At 34.4% G+C, this 25,022-nt stretch overlaps 1 protein-coding gene across 1 annotated transcript in view; it reads left to right on the plus strand.

Moving 5' to 3' along the window:
* The window catches only part of LOC132702140 (TATA-binding protein-associated factor 2N), an 81,203-nt gene extending 56,274 nt beyond the window's left edge, over nt 1–24,929 (plus strand). The window contains exon 5 of the mRNA XM_060670593.1: nt 23,893–24,929. Coding sequence (XP_060526576.1) covers nt 23,893–24,112 — 220 coding nt within the window. The 3' untranslated portion in view covers nt 24,113–24,929. The remainder of the gene's footprint in view (nt 1–23,892) is intronic.
* The last annotated feature ends 93 nt before the right edge of the window (nt 24,930–25,022 follow it).

The raw sequence follows: 25,022 nt of genomic DNA on the forward strand, positions 1-25,022 counted from the left end.
CGAAAATTACAACAAAGAACTTAATACCATTAAACAAATTGCACTGAACAGCGGCTACAATCTGTCCATTATAGATAAAATTATAAATAAAAAACAAATACAGACAACAGTAAACTCTATTTATCCTAATACAGAACACGAACAATTTAAAACAATTACATATATAGGAGAACCTAGTGAAAAAGTTTCAAAACATTTGTCATAATGTGGTTTAAAAATAGCTTTCAGAACTAACAACACAATAGGAAAATATTTAAAAAGCAATAAATCGAAATGTCCAAAATCCCAAAAATCAGGTGTCTACAGGTTGAAATGTGGATCTTGTCCTGAAATTTATATTGGACAAACAGGTAGATCCTTCAAGAAACGCATTAACGAACATAAAAGAGCGTTTAAAAACAATAGTTTAGATTCTAATTATGCTACACACTTAAACACAGAAAAACACATTTTTGACGAAAATTTTGATATTTTACATACGGCCACAAAAAGTAGAAAATTAAATTTATTGGAAGCCATGGAGATTAACAAAATGAGACATTCAAATGTATTGCTTAACGATCAATTAGATTTAAATACCTCTCGTTTATTGAACTTAAATTCTCAAAACAACATTAATTAAGGTTTTATGGTCATTTTTCGGTATATATAGTAGCAGGGAGTTTGTAAATATTACACGTGATAAAGGCACGGTATTGTCGAAACAATTGTCATATCAAAATATATAATTTCGTGGAAACCTGAACTTTTTGTTCTTATTTATTTTGATAAATGGATTTTCATCAAGTAAAAGCCACCTCAGTTCGATTTTATATACCTTACAAAATAAGCTTTTCGCCTTAAAAAAAAGATTTATTTATTTTTTTAGTTGTATTTGCATATTTTTATAATTTTTGTGATATATTTTAGTAAGGCCGTTTAACATTTGTCGTACCATTATGGTAAGCGTAATAAAAAAATGTCCGCAATTACAAAAGCTTATTTGCGCTTCTAGAAATATCCCAAACGGCAGTATGTTTTGCGAGTGGAATAACGGTTAGGGTGTCGGACATCTTAAGCTAACAGAGGAACGTGTAATATCCGGTAAACACACACGGGACAGGAACCGGCAAACAAGATCCCCCGAGACCGTGCAAACCGCAAGGCTCAACGCCGTCCATAGAATGCGGCAATTAATTTGGTACCGAGTCCTTGTCTAAAGCGACACGAAATCTCGGTCGCCTTGGATAGACTCGTCTTTCACGGCCCTTACCTATTCTACCACGCAAAAGTGAAAATAACTACAGTACGAAAAGGCTCTTATAAAAATGCCACCACACCGAGGTTACATTTTTTGCAACCCCAAACCTGCCACCAATATCGTAGTTAGCCTAATAACGATAAGACAGAATCAACAGCTTCTGTGCAAGGGTTCGCGCACTTGCCCTTCTTACTGATACATGAGACATGAGACACACCCAGCTTGATGAAACCGTACTAAACGATAACGCCTAATAGTATTTCCCCTTAACGTCATATCTATCCTAGATATGACTAGGCTAGATTCCAAACTCTTCAAGGTCAAAAGTGCCTATAAGGCAAGACCTACCAACAAACAGACAGCAGTGCAACCCATCGAGGTTTGTGCAAGAACATTGGAAAGAAAATTCATATGTTTGAATATGAAGCAACCATTAGACCCTGCCCATAGAGTGCGAAATAAGCAAAAAATGATTGGATGGCTTGGAGGATTGCCGGCACTATCCACGGCAAGATGCACATACCAACTATCGGCGTAGGATGTGGATGAAGGATGATCAAACTTGGCGACACCCTACAAAATAAAGTCCTTTAGTCTAGGACTAAACTCTAAACCAAATCTCAGTTTTGTAATATATCCGCCTCGAACTGGAGGATATCTTTTTTTTGATTAGTAAGAATTTGCCATGAGTTACTTGCTGTCATTGATTTCATCATGTCCCTGTTTGCGGGATGGTAATCTTGAGGGCAGGTTTGGGGACATCCTGTCTTTGAGATTTCAAATAAAATTGCAATGTTTTGACCACCATAAAGCGCAGAATTTGTTTCAAAGTGTTCGTATCGTGACCACCAAAATAGCGGCCAGATATAGGAATTAATGGGAAATGAGATAAAGTGGGAATACGTCATGTGATTAGTATAGTAAGATGATCAGCGTACATCGCCAAAACAAACAGGCTTAAGTTGACTTAGAACAGCACTGGCCTTCTCAAAGATGGACAGCTTTGGTGCATAGAATGCGCCAAAACTAAGGATGTTGTTGAGATCGGGATCTATGGAGCATATGAAGCTATCAATAGACTCTGTCTATAGCGTGCGAAATAAATATGAAATGCTTGAATGGAACCTAGGCTAGTTACGATTGTCGAGTGGGGAAGGATTTTACGATTGTGCCACAGAAATCTAGACATAAACCGTACTTCTAACTCAGCCTTATATATTTTAAAATAAAGTGAGGTCACAGGAATACGGGTCTGAATTATTTATATACTTCAAGTGCATAAGCGACAGCATTCAGAAGTTCGGAAAATATCTGATTTCCTTCGCAAATTTCAGTTTTGTAATGTACACGGCTCGACCTGGGGGTTACCATTTTGTCAATAATGCTTCGCCATGTTTTACTTGCTCTCGTTGACTTCCCTGTCTGAAGGATGGTAATCTTGGTGGCAGGTTTGGGAGTCGTCGTGTCCCTGGAATTTCTTACAAAATTGAAATATTTTAACCAGCGTAAATCGCAAAATTGATTTCAAAGTGTTCATACAAAAATAGCGAACAATTCCAGGAATGTATGGCGATTGAGATAAACCTGGAATACGTGAAGCGATTAGTATAGTGTGGTGGTCACTATACATTGCGAATCACTTAAGCTTGAATAATTCGTTTATAAATTGAAATTATATTTGATATGGAAAGTGAACTAAAGAAATGAGAGATTTAGAGGAAAATTTATTTGGAATTTCTTAAAAATCGTATATTTATGGATTTTTATTTAAGTTTCAGTAATAAGGAAATCTGAACAAACCAACCTCGTTTTTTGCACTCTGCAAATATTATCTTTCTGTATTGTAATATATATATCGTGATTTTCTTCCTGGATATGTGTTAACTAAACCAATTTATATATTGCGCTTTAATATTAACATTTAAACATAATAAACATTTTTATTATTTCTTTCCAAAAACTAATTAAATTAACCAGTTGGAAATATATTACATGACCTTAGAGAAATTGGATGTATAAAGTGTAAGCTGTATATTTATTGGAATAAATGAAAATATTTTTATTCTTTTAGTTAATTGATGAACTTCAGTTTTGGATGTCTCTATTAAATGTACCGTAAATATTTTAACAGTATGAGTGGTCAACGACGGACTTTCATAAATGTTAAGAACTTTTCTTGTGAAGATGCCGCTAGACTTAAAGACCCTCTTATTTTGCATAATTTTGTCTCTCTTGTTTCTTTTTGTTAACATTTGTAGTTTCGAGACATTGTACATTGCTTACTAAACTAAAACTTAAAAACGAAAATACACTTTTTTTATTTCAATTGATGGTAAAAATCGAGTCTACTTTCATTAAATTCTAAATCCAGAATAAAATAACACCATATATCCGCAAATAACCTTGTTTTGCCTAAAGAAAGGAGGTGAGCATAAAAATAAATTTTGTGTCGGAATATAGTTTTATTCTTTTAAGGTCTTTCCAAAGGTCAAAAATGGCAAATATCTTTTAGAACTAAAATGATAACAATCATAATAATAATTATAATATTGTACAGTACAAGCCTTTTTCTTCGTAAAGTACGCCATTTCAGCGAAACATAAGTTTCACTTTAAATAAAAAGAGGTCCAATATTTTGACATAATGAATTGTCACTGATGGGATGTACCATCTCTTCGACACACCCCGTATAATGTTTTCTTCGTTATTTGGTCGCGTAATCTTAATACTATTAAGTTGGGCTAGTGAAGTTTAGCTTAACTTCAATATTTACAGAAAAAAAGAATGGGCGGAATGGAATCCGGCCGGAATTTTCCGGAACACCGTTTCGCGCATACATTTTCCGGCTATCTATACCTCGGCTCGGCACCGGATCGTTTGTCTTGCCGGAGTCGGTCGTTTTGTTTCAATTGGCCGTGCATCAGGCGATAAGGGGCCAAATAGTCCTCTATTGGAATTAATTTGACCTAAAATGTATTGAGGGTTATCTAAATGGGGGGGCCGGCAAAACTCCCTGCCGAGGTTTCCGCGAATGTGTTTTGTTCGACGTTCCCGTAGGTTCAGATTTAGAAGACTGCCGTCGGTTTAGAGTCAATTGCTTTTGTATCAACTGTCCTTAGTAAGGCGTTTGGTAAGTGCATATTTATTATTTTAGTATGGTCTTCAGCAACGAACGATTTCAAAATAAAAAATAGTGTTTACAAATTTTTTTAAAACCATTCACTGAGCCTCTTATTCACAGTTCCATAGAACTGCAAAAGGAAGCTTTTCCATGTCTATGTTTGTATAAGTACCACATTTTTTAGATTAATTGCCTGTATGAAGTGAGGTAAAAAACGACATTCTTAACAAATGACATTAGTTTTCAATTCCGAAAACAACTTTCCTGTTACTCTGACGTGTATTATTGTAGGACTACGAGAAGCTAATAACCCAAGTAACATTTTTCACATCTTAAAGTTTTATTATAAGGTCGCGGATATTTATAAGAAACCCTAGCCTTTGTAATAGTTTTTATACTGTGTTGCAAATTTTGTAAAACTTCCAATAAATAAGAAAATTGTTTAAGTTAGAATATTGAATCAAAAACCTTTCCGTTAGTTTATCTATAAAACCCTTCGCGTTTTGTAAAAAGCTTTCAATAAATCACTATTTTACAAATTTCCACCTTGATGCCTTATAGTTTACTCAAGTAAAACCCGTATAAAGCATAGAACAAAAATAAGTTGTACAGCTGCTATGAACGGTAATAGTAAATCATGCAACAAGTGCGGTAAACGGTATTTGACTCACGAGTTTTTTTGACAAGAGCGGAGCGAGTTTTTAATAAACGAGTGAGTTAAAAAGTTTACCGAACGTGATAATTATGTGATAGAATATGCTGATGAAATGCTAGCTTCAGTATTCCCAGTATCTGCGACGCGACGCTTGCATAAAAACTTTATATATATGAGAACTTTGTACTTTGTGTTCAGTTCTCCTTGTAACGAGTTAAATAAAACCTCGTAGTTCTGTTTGTAAAATAAAAAAGTGTTTTTTAAAAACGAGATCCTTCGTTCGAAAACCTTAGCTTGTTGCATACGTCAGTTTTTGGGTACATTTTCGCAAAACAACACGAGTATTCACTGACATGACCGTCAGAATTGACAAACGTCAAAATTGAAAGCTTTTGAAATATCTCCGAAATCATCCGATTGCTCCCAAACCCGGGCGGAAAAATCCCGGAAATGTCCGAAGTGGATCGGATTCGTGGGAAACGAAACTGTCGTATTAAAGTGACGCTTCTCGCGCGCTAGATCGGTGGGTAATTAGTTATTTCATAGACGGGAGTAGAAAAAGAATATTATAAAACTTTTAGTTTAATGATATATTTTGGTTAGGATTTTTAAGAATTGTCTTCTCACAGATATCACAGGATAAGTAAAATTGTTAGAAAATTAAATATGGTATCAGTTTTTATAGGAAATGTGATTAATTAGATCAGTTTACTATGGTGGCGATTCTAACCGAAAGGTTTCTCTTCCTTTATTTTGCGAATTTGGATCCTTTTTAATGCATATCTCATTTAAAGTTCTTTAATAAAGAAAGCTTATTTACTTACTATTGAGTATTCATGAAAATTAAATTCATAAAGACTTTCCAGACCGTCAAATGAGATTTAACGCAATGTCTTTGATGTTACATCTGCCTTGTTTTAAAGTATGGTCCATTGAGTCCAATTTAATGAAATAATTCCAACTGCATAGGCAAACTATGAAATTGTGTCGATTTTGTTTAAAAAAAACATCGAATAAATTTTGAATATCTCTTCCTTTATTTTGGGAATTTGGATCATTTTTAATGCGTATCTCATCTCTTTAAAAAAAGCTTAATTACTTATTACTGAATGTTCATGAAAATTAAATTCATAAATGCTTTAAAGACCCTTAAATGAGATTTACTTTTTATTAACGCAATGTCTTTGATGTTCCATCTGCCTTGTTTTAAAGTATGGCCCATTTAAGAACTTAGGAACTTCCTGACTTGAATATTGTGTTGTTGTTTGTCGGACATCCATGCTGTTGAAACCAGGTTCTTCGAAATTCATTTCCTGTTAGAATAGGTCGTAAAGCGGGCACAATTTAGTTTCGTAATAATTCTAGGTTTAGGCTGTATAATGGCCCCCTAAGTCGATTACCTGAAATTACTGATAATTTATTATTATTGTTCAATAAAAAAAGGTAAATTAAATTCCATAGCAAATTTCAAATCTAGTCTGTAGATGTCTCTCTCCCACTTCGTGAGGCGTGAGGCTTCTTCTTCTAATTTCCTACGTTAAGTCCAATGACGTTACTGGGTAATATTTAATCTTATTTGTGATTCTGATGACCAGCTATCTTGCCATCTTTTGTGATCTTAGCTAATATATCCTCTTCCATTCTCGTTATGTGTTGATTCCAATTTTTTCTTCTCTCTCGTCCCCATCTTACCATATGTTGAATATGACATTGTTGCCGGATATCTTCGTTTCTCACATGGTCTTTCCTATTATGCATCTTAATGTTTTCATTTCAGTTGTTCTTAGTGCTTGTTTTTTTTGTTTTTTTTGTATCGGCTCTGGTTTCTATGGCTTCGTATGTATTGGTCTTATACATGTTTTATAGATTCTTGTTTTCGTTTCTATTCCTAGAGGTTTATTTCTCCACACTATATCCCTTAATGCACCTGATGTAGCTGCTGCTTTCCTTACTTGGTATATCATCTCTTGGTAAATACCTTGGTGGCTTGTTACATCTACTCCTAAGTATCTTGATGACATTACTTGCTTTATGATTGTGGCTTATATCTCCAGCTTATTATTATGTTATTGGATCCATAGATAGTGTTAGACATTCAGTTTTCTCTGTTGATATTGCCATATTGTATTCTTTTGCGGTTTTGTTAAATATGTGTCACATTCTTTGTAGGTTGTCTTCGCTATTAGATATCAGTACCTCATCGTCCGCGTAACATAGAATCCTGATATTTGTGTTTCCTATTTTGTTTCCTGTTAGTATTTTTACTTTTTCTATCATTTTGTCCATAATCAGGTTAACTAGAAACCGACTTAAGCTGCCTCCTTGCCTTATTCCTGTATTTACCTTTATTCCCTCACCTTTTATTTTAGTGGAGCAGTTGTAATTGATTTCTTCTATGATTCTTATTATGTTAGTAAGTATACTACAGTATACTTTAATTAAGTATACTATGCCATTAAGTCGTATTTTATTAAACGCTTTTGTTAGGTCCATGAAACACATGAAGGTGGGGTTGTTGTATTCTATTGACTTTTCCACTAATTGGCGAATTATGAAGATGGCATCTGTTGTTGATCTCTAACATATTTTTCTTATAACGGTAAAATTTTTGAACAAACGTCGGGAACAGCCATGGGTTTTCCACTATCACCAATCATCGCGATTATATTTATGGAAGTTTTTGAGAAGAAAGCTCCCGACACCTTCCATCTAAAGCCAAAATTATGGAAACGCTACGTCGATGATACTTTTGTTATTCGGCCTCATGGTCGGGAATCCCTAGTAGATACCACCGATACCTTAATGCCTTGTCACACCACCATCCGGCCCAAAAATCATCGGTTATCAACTCTCTTGTTTACAGAGCCGTAACTATCTCACCTCGAGTCATTGAACCCCGAATTAAAACACATTACCTCTGCTCTTCTCTCTAATAATTTCCACATTAAAGATATTAAGCGTTCCATCACAAAATACAATTCACCACAACCTTCCAATAGCAATGAGGTCGGAAGCAATCCCACACTTGCCACTGATGTCCTTCCTTATATTCAAAACATCCAAGTTCAATATGAGCAATATATGCGTTGTTTGTAAGGAGGCTGTTTCATCATCCAGCTCTAGACAGCGATTAAGATGTGCTGAAACAGCATGTGTAAAAATCGCTTATGTATCCTGTGTAGCTGCCGAGGATAAAAAATCAGACGGCTCATTGAAGTGCACAGAGCATTCCAAACAACCATCCTTGAAGGAAATACTCAGCGAAATCAGGACAATTAAGGTTCTTAAAAATCAAAGTCGAGGAAACAAATGCAATGATATCGGCTCAGAATAAAAAACTCACGGATTGCCTTAAAACAATTTCCTTGTTGGAAACGAAATGCGTTTCTTTGGAAAAAGAAAACGCAGAACTGCGTGGTAAATTAAACTATCAAGAACAATGTAGCGGAAGATTTGCGGGATTCCCGAGATCAAGGAAGAAATTCTGATGACAGCAATTGGTTTAGTTGACAGAACCCTTTCCAATTCATGAAAACCAAATTGATGCTGGCTACAGAGTTGCAAATCAAAGACCAAACTCTGGACCTTTGTTTGTTTGTTTCCAGACTTACTAAGGAGAGTTTTGTTAAATCTAAAAAAGTCAAAGACGTTGATTTTCAATGGCCTGGTGACAGGGATGACAGGGAGCCTATATACATAAACGAGGCTTTGACTGCGCAGGGCCGTGCTCTGTTTGCCAAGCGCCGGGCAAATATAAAAAAATAATATTGAGTTTTTGTGGGTTAAGAACGGGAACATTTTCATGAGAAAGTGTGAAGGTGCAAATGTGTTTCAAATAGACTCAACAAGCAATTTCAATGTCGTTCACTAAGCGTAAGACTTTTGTTTTACCTCTTACTAACAAATGTTCAACGGATGACTTCTAAATTAACTCTGATATTGAGTTTTTTGACAATAAATATAGCGTATACCGACCTTATATACAAATATAAAAAACTAGGGGAGGGGTTGAGGTTGCAATAAATAGGAGGATAAATTCCAAAGAACTTTCTATTCAATACCCCTAGAGAAACGTTGAAGATATTTGCGTTAAAATTAACATTAAAAGAGTAGAAATGGTCTTGTGTGGGCTTTATGTCCCTCCTAATTCGAGATTTGAAGTTTACGAATCGTTTATAGGCAATATTAAAGAAGACTTTTTAAGGAACTCTAAGCTTATAATTTGAGGAGATTTCAATATCAATAGAGTGTGCAATTTGAGTAATTTACCAAATTTAACCAATATTGAAACAATGTATCTAGAGTTAATAAATTATTACGACATGCAAAATTATAATGCGGTATTAAATGGTAGAGATAGAGTATTGGATTTGGTTCTGACTAATCATAAGTTAACTGTCAGTCGTAGCTATTTTCCTCTCCAATTTGATAGCGAAACTAAAGGTTTTCTTAGCGAATTTAATTACCGAAAAGCAGATTTTGAAAATCTGTATAACTTGTTGATAGTTGCAACATGAGAGGAGCTGAATGGTCACAAAGAAATTAATGAAGCTATTGCTCATTTTTACCAGATATTTCTAAGAATTGTATCAGAGTGTGTCCCACTTGCCAGATATACTAAAAAACGCTATCCCCTGTGGTTCAACAAAAATATTATACAAGACTTAAAACATAAAGCCTTTTATCACGATAAAATTAAAAAATTCAACAATGATTTTGATATATAGATATTTACTAATTTTAGAAAGAAAATAAAAATTGATATTAAATATGCGTACAAGCAGTATATACGATGTGCTGAAAATAACATACACTCTGATGTAGGAAGTTTCTGGAAACTTGTGCACAACACAAGGAGGAACTGATGTTGCTTCGGACTGCATGTGCTTTGACGAGAGAGAGAGTAGTGGCAACAGTGATCTAGCGGATTACCTTAAAAGTGTGTATTCAGAAAAGCCGGCTACATACAATCTCGCAAAGAACGACTTACTGTACACAAACACGTCACTAACCATGAATAAAATTGCAAAAGATGACACACTGGAGGCTATTGCTAAGCTAAAGCCTAAAAAGTCATGTGGACCAGATAATTTTCCACCTTATATTTTTAAATCTTGCAGGGAGCTTCTGGTGGAACCCCTAAACATCCTTTTTAATTTAATTTTAAAAATTCAAACATATCCGCATATCTGGAAAATATCCAAAACCTGTCCAATATTAAAGAATAACAAGCATAATAATATAAAATAATACCGCCTTATCGCTTTGATATGCGCGCCAAGTAAAATATTTGAAACGATCTTGAATAAGAAAATATATGCTTCAAAAATATGGCGAAACGATCCACTGTGACAAATTTAGCGTGCTTTACTCAATACGTTAATTCGGCTCTAGACGCGAATATCCAGGTTGATGTAGTATACACTGATTTTGCCTAAGCATTTGACCGTGTGTGCCATGATGTTCTTCTGCGGAACCTGTCGGGGTTTGATCTCTCGGGGGATCTTCTGAGTCTCTCAAGTTCATATTTAAGCTCCCGCAAACAATATTTGGTTTACAGGGGTGCCTCTTCGGAGCCCTTTGCAGCTCACTCGGGGGTACCGCGGGGGTGGAACCTTGGACCACTCTTCTTTGACATTTTGATCAATGACATGCCATAATTTGCAGCAAATTCACTTAATTTTCTTTTTGCCCATAATTATAAATTATTTCGAAAAATTCGATGTAGACAAGACTGTGAATTGCTGCAAAAGGACTTAAATGAAGTAATCAAATGGTCAGAAACAAATAAACTAAATTTCAATATTAGCAAATGTTGTGTCATGGCATTTAGCAGAAGATAATGTATCCTATCATGTGTCAATGTAAAATGAAAGAAATTATAATAGAACGAAAAGCAGAAATTAAGTATCTTGGTATTACTTTTTGATTCCGGATTAACATTTAATAAATATATAGACAGCATAACAAACAAACAAAACAAAATGTTAGGCTTTGTGGTTCGAAATTCTTCCGGTTTTCAAAATAAGGAAACGCTGAATCTATTGCATAATGCATATGTTAGGAGTGTTCTCGAATATTGTTTGATTATCTAGAGTCCGTACTATTCTGTATATAAAGATGAATTAGAAAATATTCAGAATACATTTTTGAGGTACCTTTATTATAAGTATTTATTATTTTGATGTACCCCATGTCGCTTTGACTGAAGAGTTTGGTGTTTGCACGTTCGAAAAAAGAATTAAAAGTGCTGAAGCAATATTTTTGTATATAATATTTTTATATAAACTGGTTAGATTGGATAAGATTTATTGTTCCTACATATTTAACAAGGAATAATATCACTTTTGAACTTCCTAGAGCTTACACTAATCTAGAAAAAAATAACATATTGTACAGAATGTGTAACTTAATTAATAGTAAACTGCGTGATGTGGACATTTTTCAAATTGGTTTCTGCATCTTTCGAACTATAATTTTAAACAAACTCTAATGTGGCTGTATCTGCTCATATTTCTTTTTTCTTTACTGTTGTTTACTAATTTACTGTTAAACCATAACTTATAGTCTAATTAAGTATTAAAACATAGCATGTTAAATTATTAGTTTACTACATAGATGAAACTCTTTCCCTTACGCATGTGCTCTCTTTTTTTTGTTTGCTAACTGTTGATTGATTTGTAAGCTGTTATTAGCCTGTTGATTACTTTACTTTAATAAATAGATAAATAAATCACTAACCACACATTACCATCAAAAGTTCTAAAGAAATATAACGTCAAAACCAGACTTACCACTTGTCCAAAAATCTCTCAACATTCTTGATCCGTCAAAGATAAAATTCTGGGTGAGATGCCAGGAGTTTACGGACAAAAAATATAAACTAGGCTCAAAGAACATGAAAGAGCCTAAGACTAAGACAAATAAACTCATCAGCAGTTGGCAAACACAACCACGAAACCGCACATTATTCGATTAAACTTAAATTCTTGCATCTAGTCAATTCTTCTACCAAAGAAAAATCCAAAAGTCTATAGCAATCACTTAACAATCTTAACCGTGACTCAGGCCTCTGCCTGTCACCATTATGGGAATCAGTCATCCGAGACGGTGTTTATGTCCTTCATTTAGCTTCGCTCCCCTCAAACAACATAAAAGCAGCTTCAGAGTAAAATGTGAACCAGTATTAGTCAAGCTCTGAAGAAGCCAAAAGGAAGATTAGCGAAACTTGGCGAAACATTTTCTAATTCGACCCAACAAAAACCGAGGAATCCAGAAGTTTTATAAAAAAAAATTAATTAATTCTTTATTGTTAACTATGTAAGGTATATTTAAGACAAAAAAGTAATTCGCACTATTTTAGAAACCTCAAATAAATAATGAGACATTCAGACCAGTTAGTTTTTGTTATAGCCACTGCTTCATTTAAGCTGTGAGTCACTGTATATGTGCCTTCATCATGCAAAGTTTCAGTTTTCTTTTCACTTCTTCCTTTACGAGATGGAATAAGGTAATATTCTTAAGGTATTTTTTCCAGAATCAGATAAACTCGTAGTCCATTTTCCCAACGTAGGCGTCGTGTTTCCATACCACCGGCTTCTGAAAAGCATCTCGAGTAATAGTACACGTAGGATCGTATTGCGCCTTCGAAACAGGTCCAGTTTCACATTCGCCGCGACGCTCCTAAGCAAACCCTAGCTTTTATCCTGTACCTGGGAGCTTTCCCGAATGATATATAAGTCGAGAAAATGGGGCCAAGGGAGTCCGCGAACCAACGCGACGGACTCCTTATTTATAATTTACAAGACGGACGGCGAGACCGTAAATTGTGAGTGAGCTCGAAAGCCGTATGCACTCCCTGATTAATGAATGTTTAAAATACCCACGTCGTGCTTTAAGAAAGTCAAAATGTCTGTCTATGCCGTCGTGAGTCGAATTAATGGCCAGCGCATAGCAGTTATTTTAATACTTACGCCTCATTGGGTGCTAATAATCCAATAATTACATGAGCGGTTTCTTAGTCGGTGGATTGTCCGTGGAAGTTAATTTGTTTGGCCACCACGGGGTAGAAACTTATACCCTCCGGATTTCTCATTATAATCATACTCTAGATAAATTAATGAAACTGGACAAATTGAGCGAGCTACTCAAATTGGCGATTGGCAATAGCAGACCTTTGCGTCGTCAATTTCAACAATGAAACTCCTCCACAGCTCGGCCAAATTAGCAAATTTGTTGCCAACTATTTATTTATATATATTATATATTAACGCATTTATAACTAAAACTAACCAAAACCTCTTTAGTCTCTGGCGTCTAGTTTCCCTGGCAAACTATTTAATTCGCATACATTACACAGGCCGACAATTTTTCAAATTTTGGATAATTTAGGCCTCCTAAATTTAAATCCGACAAGCATTTTCCTATATCGCGTAAGGTATTTTACTCTCGGTTGATTTAAACATTATTTTTATTAGTGCATGAACAAAAACTAAATTAAATAAAAGCAATAGTTAAGCCCATTTATTTTTGGAGGATCTCTCCCTCTTGGCCGAAAAACTTGGTTTAGTGGATTTTCTTGTTTATTCCATGGCAAGATTGTTCCTTTTTAATGACCATTGGCTTCATTGCAATTCCATCGACCTTGACATCTGCGTTCCATTTATTTTATATCTTGGTGAAACCTCTCACCTTTCTTTTCACTCACTGCACCAACATTTTCGTTACAGTAGTCCAGATGTGAGTGCAAAAAGTGTCGTTTTATACTAATATTGCATGCCGTTTCCTAAGGTTCTCTAATTTTCTCTACAATGTCTTTCTGATTTGTAATTTCTAATTTTTAATTTTGTTTCTAGGAAACTTTTTATAATATCAGTAAGTGAACCCTTTTCAGATTCGATCATGGTATTATTTAAAGCTTAATTTTTCGTGGATGTTGATGTCTGTTTCTACTGTCCCACTCACAAAAAAAAGGTACTTCTTTTATCCGGACTGCTGACCTATTAGAAGTCCCGCAATTTTTGCGTCACCACAAATAATCGAATTATAGCCTTTATATTTGATTTTGCTCAAGCAGTAGTTCCAGATTTTCGTAACGTTCTTCCATTTGCACAGAATAAGCAATAGGAACAGAAGCAAGAATATTTCTGATGTGCAAAAGAATGGCCTTAAGGCTATTGGATGAGTTACTAAAGAGCCTCCGGTCCTCAGAATAGTACTATGTAAGTTTCTTTATTAGATTAGGAATATCGATGCAATAAACAAGTGAACCGCCTTTTCAAAATAGAATATAAATTTTAACGTCTTGTTTCAGTTAGTTATTATTTCGAAGTTTCTTAGATGGTAAAATTTCGGAAAGATCATTAGGTAACCCTAAGTTTCTTTCTAAGCCATTATGTTCTGATTGGGAAAATAACTGCGGTTGCTGAGAAACACTCCATATATCACCAACATCACTAAGGATACCTGCATCTATTTCAGATTCATAAACATTGGTGGCATCTTCTTCTAAATTCGCTCAGGTATTGGGATATGTGAGTACAGGTGGCATATCCACGAACATTGCACATGCAGAAATAGCAATAATCATGGTGCTTTGGCGACTCTCTCCATATCATAGGTATTCCGAAAGTTATAGATCGCCTGTTTCCATTATTCCAATGTCTCAAACCTTTTTCACATACATTATAGACAATATGTGGTGCCCAAGGGGTGTCTTACCTTAAAATAAGAGTAGTATTGTTTTTTAGTTCTAAATTTTTTGACCAAAAAAGAACGACACACATAGCAAAACGTATATGAAATATTTTTACAAAGGCTTTTCATTTTAAAAACAAATTTAACGCAATTACACGATAAACGGGCTTTCTTCAAGACATATTTGGGAATCCCAAAAACTGTATTTTATTTTCAAGGGTTCTCCTCTATTTACATCCTACAAAATAATCTTCCAAAGTTACGTTATCTGGATCGTGGAATTTTGGAGATGTCTTCGACTAAATATCTTGATATAACATTGGATAGATATCTTAGGCTAAGAACATAGTGGTGCAACGAGGATAGCGGCGAGCAAGCAGCGCGACATTGCGGAGACAGGTGGGTGTGCACATAGATTTAAATAATTTTGTTTTCGTTGCTCTGTCGCATTATAGACAAACAATGGATTGTCAAAAATTAATAGATTTAGTCTTTGTGAGAGTGGGTTTATGGGATCAAAAAGATAAAAATCACCATAACCGGTGCATTTTAGATAAATTATGGGATGAAGCGGCAAAGGAAATGCAAACGACACGTAAGTATCTTTTATTTAACAGTTACAAATTTTTTAAATTCTGTTATTACATAAATAATTTTTGAAAATCTCTCTAATATCAGACGCAATATTTGTACTCCTATTATTTGTGCGTTGAGCTCCTATATTAGATAATGTAGGATCATTTTGATGTTGAGGGTGATTAACTGAGTATCAATTCCCTCAAGATCTAAAATTGTATTATGTAATACGCAAATACATTTAACAATTAAATCAGCAAATTCTGGATGCGTCTCGATAGGTTTCCATAAAAGTCGCCATTCAGCATTTAAAATTTCGAATGCGCATTCTACCGTTCTTCGTGCTCGTGAAAGAATCATATTGAAATATTCCTTTTCTGGATCAAGACGATCTGACGACTGTAGGGTTTTAATAAATGTCTCAGTAAGGGATAGGCTTCGTCGCCGACAAAAACAAATGGCATCTTAATTTGTGTATTGGGAAGTGGCTTGTCATCTGGAATATACAATTTTCCTTCTTGCCTTGAGTGAAACACAGCAGATGCTCAAAATGTTCCACCATCACTCTGTTTTCCAAACCCTCCTACGTCAATTATCACAAATTTGTGATTGGCGTCAACAATTCCTTGTAGAACGATAGAAAAATATTGTTTGTAGTTATAAAACATTGTACCGCTATGTGATGGGCATTTAATTCGTATATGTTTCCCATCAATACTTCCGATTCAATTGGGAAAGTTCCATTGTTTATAGTATTCTTTTGCTATGTTCAAAAAAATAGAAAAAATTGAAAAAAAAATTATTATAGTTACAGGATGACCGATTGAAATAGAAACATTCCCATATAATGTTTGTTTTCTTCCGATATTCTTCCACATGTTGTGAAAACAAAATATGTCATGAAAACTCTTTTCCTACGATTGTTCAAAAAGTTACTATTTTTGCACTGTGCAGTAACTCACAAATCTCAGTTATATGTTGATGCTGTATAAAAGTTTTTTTCACCTTTTAGGCGACCGAGTAAGGAATAAGTGGAAAAATATTCGTGATACTTTTCGTCGAGAATTGCAAAAAAATCGTCGCCGATCTGGCGATCCCGGAGGGAAGGAACTGAAATCTTAATGGCCATTTTTTAACAACTTTTATTTTTACGTTATCAGTTTACTGCACGCCCTTCCACTGGCAATTGGTCCCAAAGTCAAGATGAATATGATGCAACCAGAGCAACCATCAGAAAATAACGAGAACATATCAGTCACGCGTGAAACATTTTCTCCCAGCACATCCCATGATCGTCGAAAATCTTGAAGTTCTTCTGTTACGTCAATTTTCCACACTCTCTTCGATTTTGAAAAATTTCTTGTACACCACTACTTCTTGTTCTTTGTTGATTACGAAGATACCAAATTTTAGCGGCACTACGGCCTAGAAGTTTGATCGCTGATAACATTTTAACTTCACAATAAACAAATGAAAATAATATATTATGCAGGTATTCGGCTATTCCTCTCCGCTCTACTATGTTTCGGCACCTCGAGGCTTGCTCGCCGCTATCCTCGTCGCGCCACTATGTTCTTAGCCTTAGGTGGGACATTCGCATAAAAGAGGTTTCTAATGGAATTATGGGCATGATATCTAACTTTGTATATTTAATATATTTCCTTGATGTCGGACAACTAAAAATTCTGTACATGTCACTTCTACAGACTCATATTACGTACGGAATTTTAGCATGAGGCGGGCTCTCTAAAAATAAAAAATAAAATAATTTTTAAAACTGTCAGTACATTCCCAAAAGATTTATTGTTTAGAGTTTATTGGATATTCGGCAATTATATTGCTTGAATCTATTAATAAACATCTCCAAAGGCAGAATTAATTTAACTAATACAGATAATAAATACAATACACGCAATAATGCTACTTATTTAAGCATAAAACAAAAAACACAAGGACAACGATTGTGTGAATACTTTGCACCCAGATTATATAATACGTTGTCATGAAATATAAAGAGGGAGGCAAAATTTAAAATTTTCAAAGCGTTACTCAAGCGGTAGACGAGTGTTTTATAATTTGATGAACTTCAATTATTACAGATAGTTCAGTAACGATATACCGTTTTTACGACATAATCAGGTATTTAACTTTGGTAAATTTTTATAAAGGTCTAACCGCAGCCCTACCTCGTTTGAGTATCTCTTTGTGACCGTCAATAAATAGATTGGCAATTCCACAATGACGTTCGAGAACCGTACTTCGGTACTTCTTGGTGCATACGAATGCTGAAAGCAGACGAATTTCAGTTTCTTCGATTATTATTGGTCCTTGAAGTGAAAAATCCATCCATGAAAAAGTAAATTTAGCTACAAAACAATGGCCGAATATTAAACAAAAAAGTTATTCTACATCGAAATAATCACTATCGTCACTGGCACTAGTCGACTTCTGTAAATATTTTCTTCTTCTTCACTCCACTTCACTTCGAATTAATTCTATTGCCTCAGAACTAAATTTCGGCGATATGTTGTTTCATCTCAAACTGGGTTTCAGCTGTCCCCATAGCAGTCTATCGAATTAAAATTGCAGCGATATGGTGGAAGACGCTCCATGGCCTACTTGTCCACATTATACTTCTTATCAAATGTCCCGCTTTCTTGTGTAGGAACTTTAAAACTACATATCATTTTCAAGCAAAAAATTTTGAATGACTTCTTTAGTCGGCGATAAATTCGGTTAATTTTTCCGCTTGTTTAGAATGGTAGCTGGCATTGTCCATCACGACTACACTGTTGGAATGTTGAGAAGCAATTTTTAAGAAAACCATTTTTCAAAGAAGAATCGAAATTGAAATTGAAATTGAATCGTCATGTTTTCGTGGTCGTCAACTTTTGCTTCTGTGTCATCTTTTCCAGAAAGCAAAAAGGCGTTCCCTACCCAACCAGCTTTAGAGTCCACATGGAGTATGATAATTCGTTTGCCCGGCGAAACTGATAGATCCAACGAACATTTCAACAACTCTTCATGTAACGTTTTAATTGTTAAAACAATATGCTTCTGATGCTCATCGTATATCAAATGGTGCATGGTGCATGTCAAGTAGACTTTTTGGGACCCCAAGATCTTTCCGCGTTTATCTTTGTTGGACACCATTCACAACTATGCCACGTACTGTGGCATACGGTGCTTTAGTCATCTCGGACGTTAATTTGATGACTCCAGATGTCGATTTCAGAAACGGAAATACATTTAAAATTCTAACTATAGCAGAAACCGCCAAATGTGTCCGAGTCTTTGATCCATTTGAATTTGACGGATGTTCGTCACCGGCTTTCGCAAGCGACAAGTGACCAACAAAATTGAATAATGTTAGAATTTGGTATAAAATAAATTGCAATAAAATGTATATAGCAAAAATGACGAATTTTTGAACAGAATGAATGTAGAAAAGAGACTATTAGATACTATTGAAGAAAAACAACTAATGTGGTTTGGACATATGATTCGGATGAGCGAAGACAGAATAAAGAAGGAAAAGAGGCACACCAAGGAATAGCTGGAAAGCGGAAATTGATGAAGCTATACAAAAGAGAAGTCTCACAGAGCATATGTACTGCGATCGGGAAGCGTGGAGGTTGGGATGCGGTAAACGACCAAGACGATAGCCAAACCGGTTTTATAATAAAAATAAAATGTATATGGTACCTCAATAAAAATGGAGTCTTGAAAAGCAATTGAATAACAGTAAGTTGGTAATTACTAATTACAAACAGCATAATTCTATTTCAGCAACATTTTGGTTATTTGTTTACCTTGACATCTCTAAAAACAAAAAAATTACAGCCAATCAAAAATGTTATCAACATAAATTAAACGCACGGTACATTAAATGCATTTTCAGTGAAATGCCACACACAAGCATTTTATTGATGCTTTAATTTACTATTGCACGTTTTTTTGATTTAGTATCATTATTTTGTTATTGCGTTTTACTAAATAAACGTTATTATTATTATTATAATTTCTATTATTATTATTATTATTATTATTCTTGAAAATCCATGCGTATGCGTAGCATTTTCAATTGTAATGTTATGTAATGCTTCTATTTTTAATACAAAAAATATGACATCTCAAAAATTAATCCAAAAATGTTAGGTGATGGAAACATTTAGTTTAGTGAGTTCAGTCCCTATAACTCCAAAAATATGGAAAATCCCACATCACAATGTTCTTGTTGGCATGTGTTATTGGCTGCTTGTTGTTTTGCATGTATGACGAGATTTTAGTGCTCCGTACTATTGAGAAATGGAATATAGCTTAGAGCGATCGCAGAAATAAAGAAGCTCCAGTGGTGGCGCGGGCACACGATAGAGAGACGTTCAAATTAAATTCGTTTCCGCGTCGGAAAACGTTATCCGGGAACTTCGGCAATCGAAACTTTTCGATTGGATGCAATTTTTGTACCGGCTTCTTTGTGCCGACGAGTAAAACGCAAACTTTTCCCAATTTCCAGTGCGATCTCGCAATATACGTATACTTTACGTTTTTAAGGGGTTTATTTAAAAGTTATGGCGGGTTTTTCGTCCCCACGGCACTGAATTCGGGCGCCGTTCGTATCCGTAAAATGGAATTTAAAAGTTTCGCGAATCTTTTACGGCATTCGCGGGCGGATAATCGCCGACGGAATCCGGTGCCCGGAGTATTGTATCGCCGACGCGGCAATAAAATTTACGAATCGCGTCCGGCAATTGCGAAATTGCAGATTCGAAACTTATATGGCAACGGGCGAGGCCATAATTTGAGAGATTGGAGGACGAGACCCTTTGTGGGGGTGCGATCGCGAGAACTGTCGGCGGCGGTGGGGTGGGGGGGTTGGGTTTGTATTCTTTTAGCCCTTTATTAGGCACCACAGTTTCGATGGTGCCTCCGGCGCTGCTTCTGGTCATACCATTTTGTTGGGGAGGGTGGAGCAGCTTTTTATTATTTTTTGTGGCTTTTAACCATCAAGTCGATTTATTTTTAACTAACCTTAACTAAATTTACCCAAATTTTGGCGAAGTATCTAATAAACAAATTGTACTAATAAAATAAAATTTAAAAAAAATTATTTCATAAAAAAACTTTACTGTTGAATATAATATTTTTATATATAATTAATTTGTTTTGGTAAAAGAAAATTAAAATTGAAATAAAAATTTTTGGGTACTAATGAAATTTTAAATACATATTTTTGAGTTTATTATTATTATATGTTATTAATTTATATTTAAAAAAAATAAATAAAATGAAATGTGGCAAAAATTATTTTGTGTTAAAAATGTAAGCAAAAAGATTTCCTTATTCGTAAGATATTTTTCTATCAATTTTTTTTATTGGTATTTATAAGATTTTCGAAAGCTCTGGCTTTAGGCTAAATCCATAGAATTATCCAAAAAATAATATGGAATGTACAAATAACTAGAATTTATAATTTTAACAACGAAAAAAAAAATATGATTAATTTTTGTCAGTAGGTATACAAGAGTGGCTCAAAAAAACTTGACGATTAAAACATATTTTTTTAAAATGGGATAACCTATTTTCAAATTTTGCCTTGAATACCTTTTAAAATTCTTTAACTTTTTTATTTGTAATGATAAGTACATACCTATACCTAATAGTTATTCCAAAATTTTAATTTTTCTAGAAAAATACAACTGTTCACACTTAAAAACGTAATTATTTTTGATTATATTTTATATTAGCGTTATTCGAAAATGACGTAAAAGATATATGCAACGGAATTTGAATTAGATGCTACAGGCTGTTCAAAATAGACGAATCGATTTGGATATATACAGGGTGAACATACACAAGGTCATTCACAGTGAGCGTTCTATTAGACTTATGTAGGCGAATATGAGCTACCCATGTAAAATATTTTTGACCGGGCGGTGTCGCCGTATATACTAGTAACGTATATCAACTTTCGTTTATTAAATGTACCCTGTATATTACTACATTTTCCGAATCTGCGAAACATTTTGGAACTTTTTTTTGTAACATGTACCATACGTATCTTGAACATTTTCGGGGATAAAAAATACTTTTTAAGAAATTTAGCAAGGAACAATCCGAAATGAAATAATAACTTTTTTTCGCAAACTGTACAGCTACTTGCGGTTCCCTATTAAATTGCTTTATCATAATATAGTATGAGAATTAACTTATCGCCCACAGGGCGTTCAAAAGATAAGGCCCACATTGGCAAGATATAAAAATCAGTGTTAAGTGGGAATTTATTTATTGGCACGTAAATGAGCAGTCTCTATAGCTGTTTTCACTGGTTTTCGAACTATAAGCAAAAACTAAAATATTGCAATTAAAGCGAATTAAAATAATCAGATTTCATCTAGGTAGCAGGCTACAGATACTAATGTTAAATACTAATAAATAGTTTTTAATTATATGCAACAAGTTATTATGCTTGAAATGATCTTAAATAACATTAAAAACGGTTGCCTCTTCACCATAAGTTTGGATCAACACGACGTTCCAAATCTTCTATTGTTCCATTCCATGGACCTATCCATCTGAGCTCCATCAAATTGGTACCAACATCTGCTAAGTAACACCAGTCGTAAATTATCTAAAAAACCTACTGTTAGTAAAATATCCATATTCAAATTTGCGTTGTAGATACAAAAATCCATTTTATTATCTATCATCAAACAAAACACGTTGAAAGTGCTTTTCTCGTACAAATTTTGGTTTTTCTGATGACCAAAAATCATTATTAAAAATACTCTCCCGTGACAATGTTGATTCGTCGGTCCAAATAATTCTTTATAAAAAATATGAAGCTTTCAGAACAAGAGGTTGCATTCGCAAACTTATTGTGGCGATTTACATTTATTTCACTTTTTAAATGTGGCCACAAATCTAAACAATTCTCTCTAAGATAAATCCTTTTTCCAAAATGTAAAAAATTGTTTTTGAGGTCATTTGTAGAAATAACCCCACACTGTTATATATTTTATAAGATATAGATGAGTATATCTTATACATATAAGATATAGGCCAAAAACAAAACTTTATTATTTTTCAGAATGACGAAACCAATTAGAAAAAAACTGACAGCGCCACTGAATTCTACGTAAAAATTTATATCTCATGCGCTGTTCACGTTTAAGACATTTCATGGGATGGTCGAGATAAAAGTAACAAAGGTTTGCAGGACTCTATCTTCGCTAACAACGGACATACCTCTCAGTCGCGACCAAGATGGGACACAATGTACATTAGTGAAATTTTTTATTCTTGATCGAGATCAGAAATGTCAATGAATGTAGCCACAATCTTCTTTTCTGATGACATGTTGAACATAGTTACTTCAAATATGTTCAGCACATACACAATACATGTTCTGTATTTAACCCGGGGTTGCTCATTGCCACATATCGCATTACTTGCTTCCATACCATCTCGGTAGAATTAAGCTCACTCACTCACACAAGCTCACTAATACAAGGAAATAATAGAGAACTTTTGTTGAATATTCAAGGCTTTTGAAAGAGTGTAATACACACCTTTGCATCTTTTTCAAGAACAACTTTCTAATGCTGTTGTCTGGTGCGTACAAATCTTGTACACCTAAAATATGCTTCCATGGTCGGGGCATCAATCCTAAACTTATATTCGATATTTTGAGGATGTACAAAAAACCGTGTAGAACTTCTTGTTTTTAGAAGCTTAGATGGCGTTTACTCAGAGAGAGCTTTCCCTGATTGCAACGCCACAAACCAAATGAGAAATTATAACTGCGTAGAGAAAGTTGATTTTTTTGTTAGCTGCAGTACCTATGCCTGGGTACTTTATTGCTCTCAAAGGCTATATAAAAGAGTCTTAAGAAAAATTAATCTAGATTGTAAAAGGAGATAGTTCCATTTCACTAGATGGTTTGTAACGTGTAACTTTTCTTGTAGTTACAATGCTCTATTTTGGTGTTTAATTTATCTTACTTGGGATTTCAGCCTATACTCTGAGAGTATCGTTGTTGTGTTAAGGCTACCTGCCTTTTCAGGTAATTACAGTTAGAGTAGAGGTAAAGTGTTCCATGAAATACACCGATCTTGTGCCAGCTGTTTTGATATCAATAATGCAAATTTCAAAAATACTAAACTTCTAAAATAATATGGTTTATTTGAAATAGTACTGTTGAACTTTAATATGGGGATTTCTATAAATTACTTCTCGACGTTTATAAAAATAAGGATAACCATTTTGAATCTACCCCTATCAACCTACCAACACGAAGAATGTTATGAAACATAGCCTTTGTGTGGAGACCGTTCAAAATATTAGGTGGTATATTAACAGAGGAAAGGCGCCTGTTTGAAAAAATATTCGCTACTTTGAAAGAATTACATCATTTCCAAAAATTTTGAGTTCAAATCATTTTAAATGAAATTAACTAAAAATGTTCCAAATAATTTTTGTAACATGTGTTCTACAAGGGTTCATTGTACATGACACAAGCATATTTACTCTTAATTGTTTTACTCTAATAAAATTTTATTTCACGATTTAGGTGCTAAATGGGCGAAAATATATTTTTTTCAGATATGGAGGATATGGTGGATATGGAAGCGGTTACGGTGGCGGCTACGGAAGCTATAGCGGCTCGAGATACAGAGACCCTTACTCTTACGAATCCGGATATAGATCGACGAGCTATCTCTACGACAGAGCGTCGTCGTCTACTTCTACAATCATGCCCAAATCGGAGAGCGATGGAGGCAATACTCCAAGTCCCAACCAAGATGTCGGGAATTCCGGATAAATTATTTCTTTTTAAGTTGGAAAGTGTTTACGTTTAATATACTACAATCGATACTAGTTATAAGAATAAGTTTCTCTCGTTCTTTACCGAAATGACGCGTCATTTTTGAAACCTAGAGTTGAAATTCTATCAAAGGATTAGTTTGGTCGATTTAAAAGATATTCTTATGGGTATTAAGCTCCCTTCTTTGTTTGAATTGGAACATACGTTTTCTTCGCCTACAAAACTACGTTACTATAAGATACAACGTAACACACTGATTTTTTGACCTTCGCATTATATCATATCTTGCTGAGTTTAAAAATGGGGTTCCGTTCAGATGCTTTCTAACAGGTAGATGCTTAAATGAAACGCTTCGATTGATATTCTTTTTTATTTAAAAATTCTACTTCACTACCCTCTGATTTGCTACAATAATCCAAAAGAAAAAATGACACGTTTCCCTCGTACGACAACGGCAATTACAAGGAACGTGTTTTTACAAGCCGACAGTTACGGAAATGTTTTTCGGGAGTTAATCCTATTTGGAATTATCCAAAACCAAAAACAGCGATCGATACAGGCTTACTTCTAAATCGATGTAGTATTTAACAGTCTTACAATTAGATAACGTAGATAAACTATTCAAAATAAACGAATCGAACTTTTATAGAAAAAACATCTGCGCAACAAAAAGCAACCGGAACGATATAGAAATCCCAACACCTGTAATAGAATGTCGATTTAGTATTGCAACTCGTTTGTGGTGTTAACTTTTTATCGCTAAGGTTTTTAGTGTTTAGTTTTTGAACATTTTCAATAAAGTCCATAAAACAGCCTTTAATGTCTTATTGTTCCGTTAATTAACTTAATAATCAACGGATAATATAACAATATAATAATTTCTTTGACAAACTCCAAAAACGAAAAT

This window comes from Cylas formicarius, unplaced genomic scaffold, assembly GCF_029955315.1.
Source record: "Cylas formicarius isolate icCylForm1 unplaced genomic scaffold, icCylForm1.1 PGA_scaffold_5__7_contigs__length_24384050, whole genome shotgun sequence".
In the NCBI taxonomy this organism is placed as follows: Eukaryota; Metazoa; Arthropoda; class Insecta; order Coleoptera; family Brentidae; genus Cylas; species Cylas formicarius.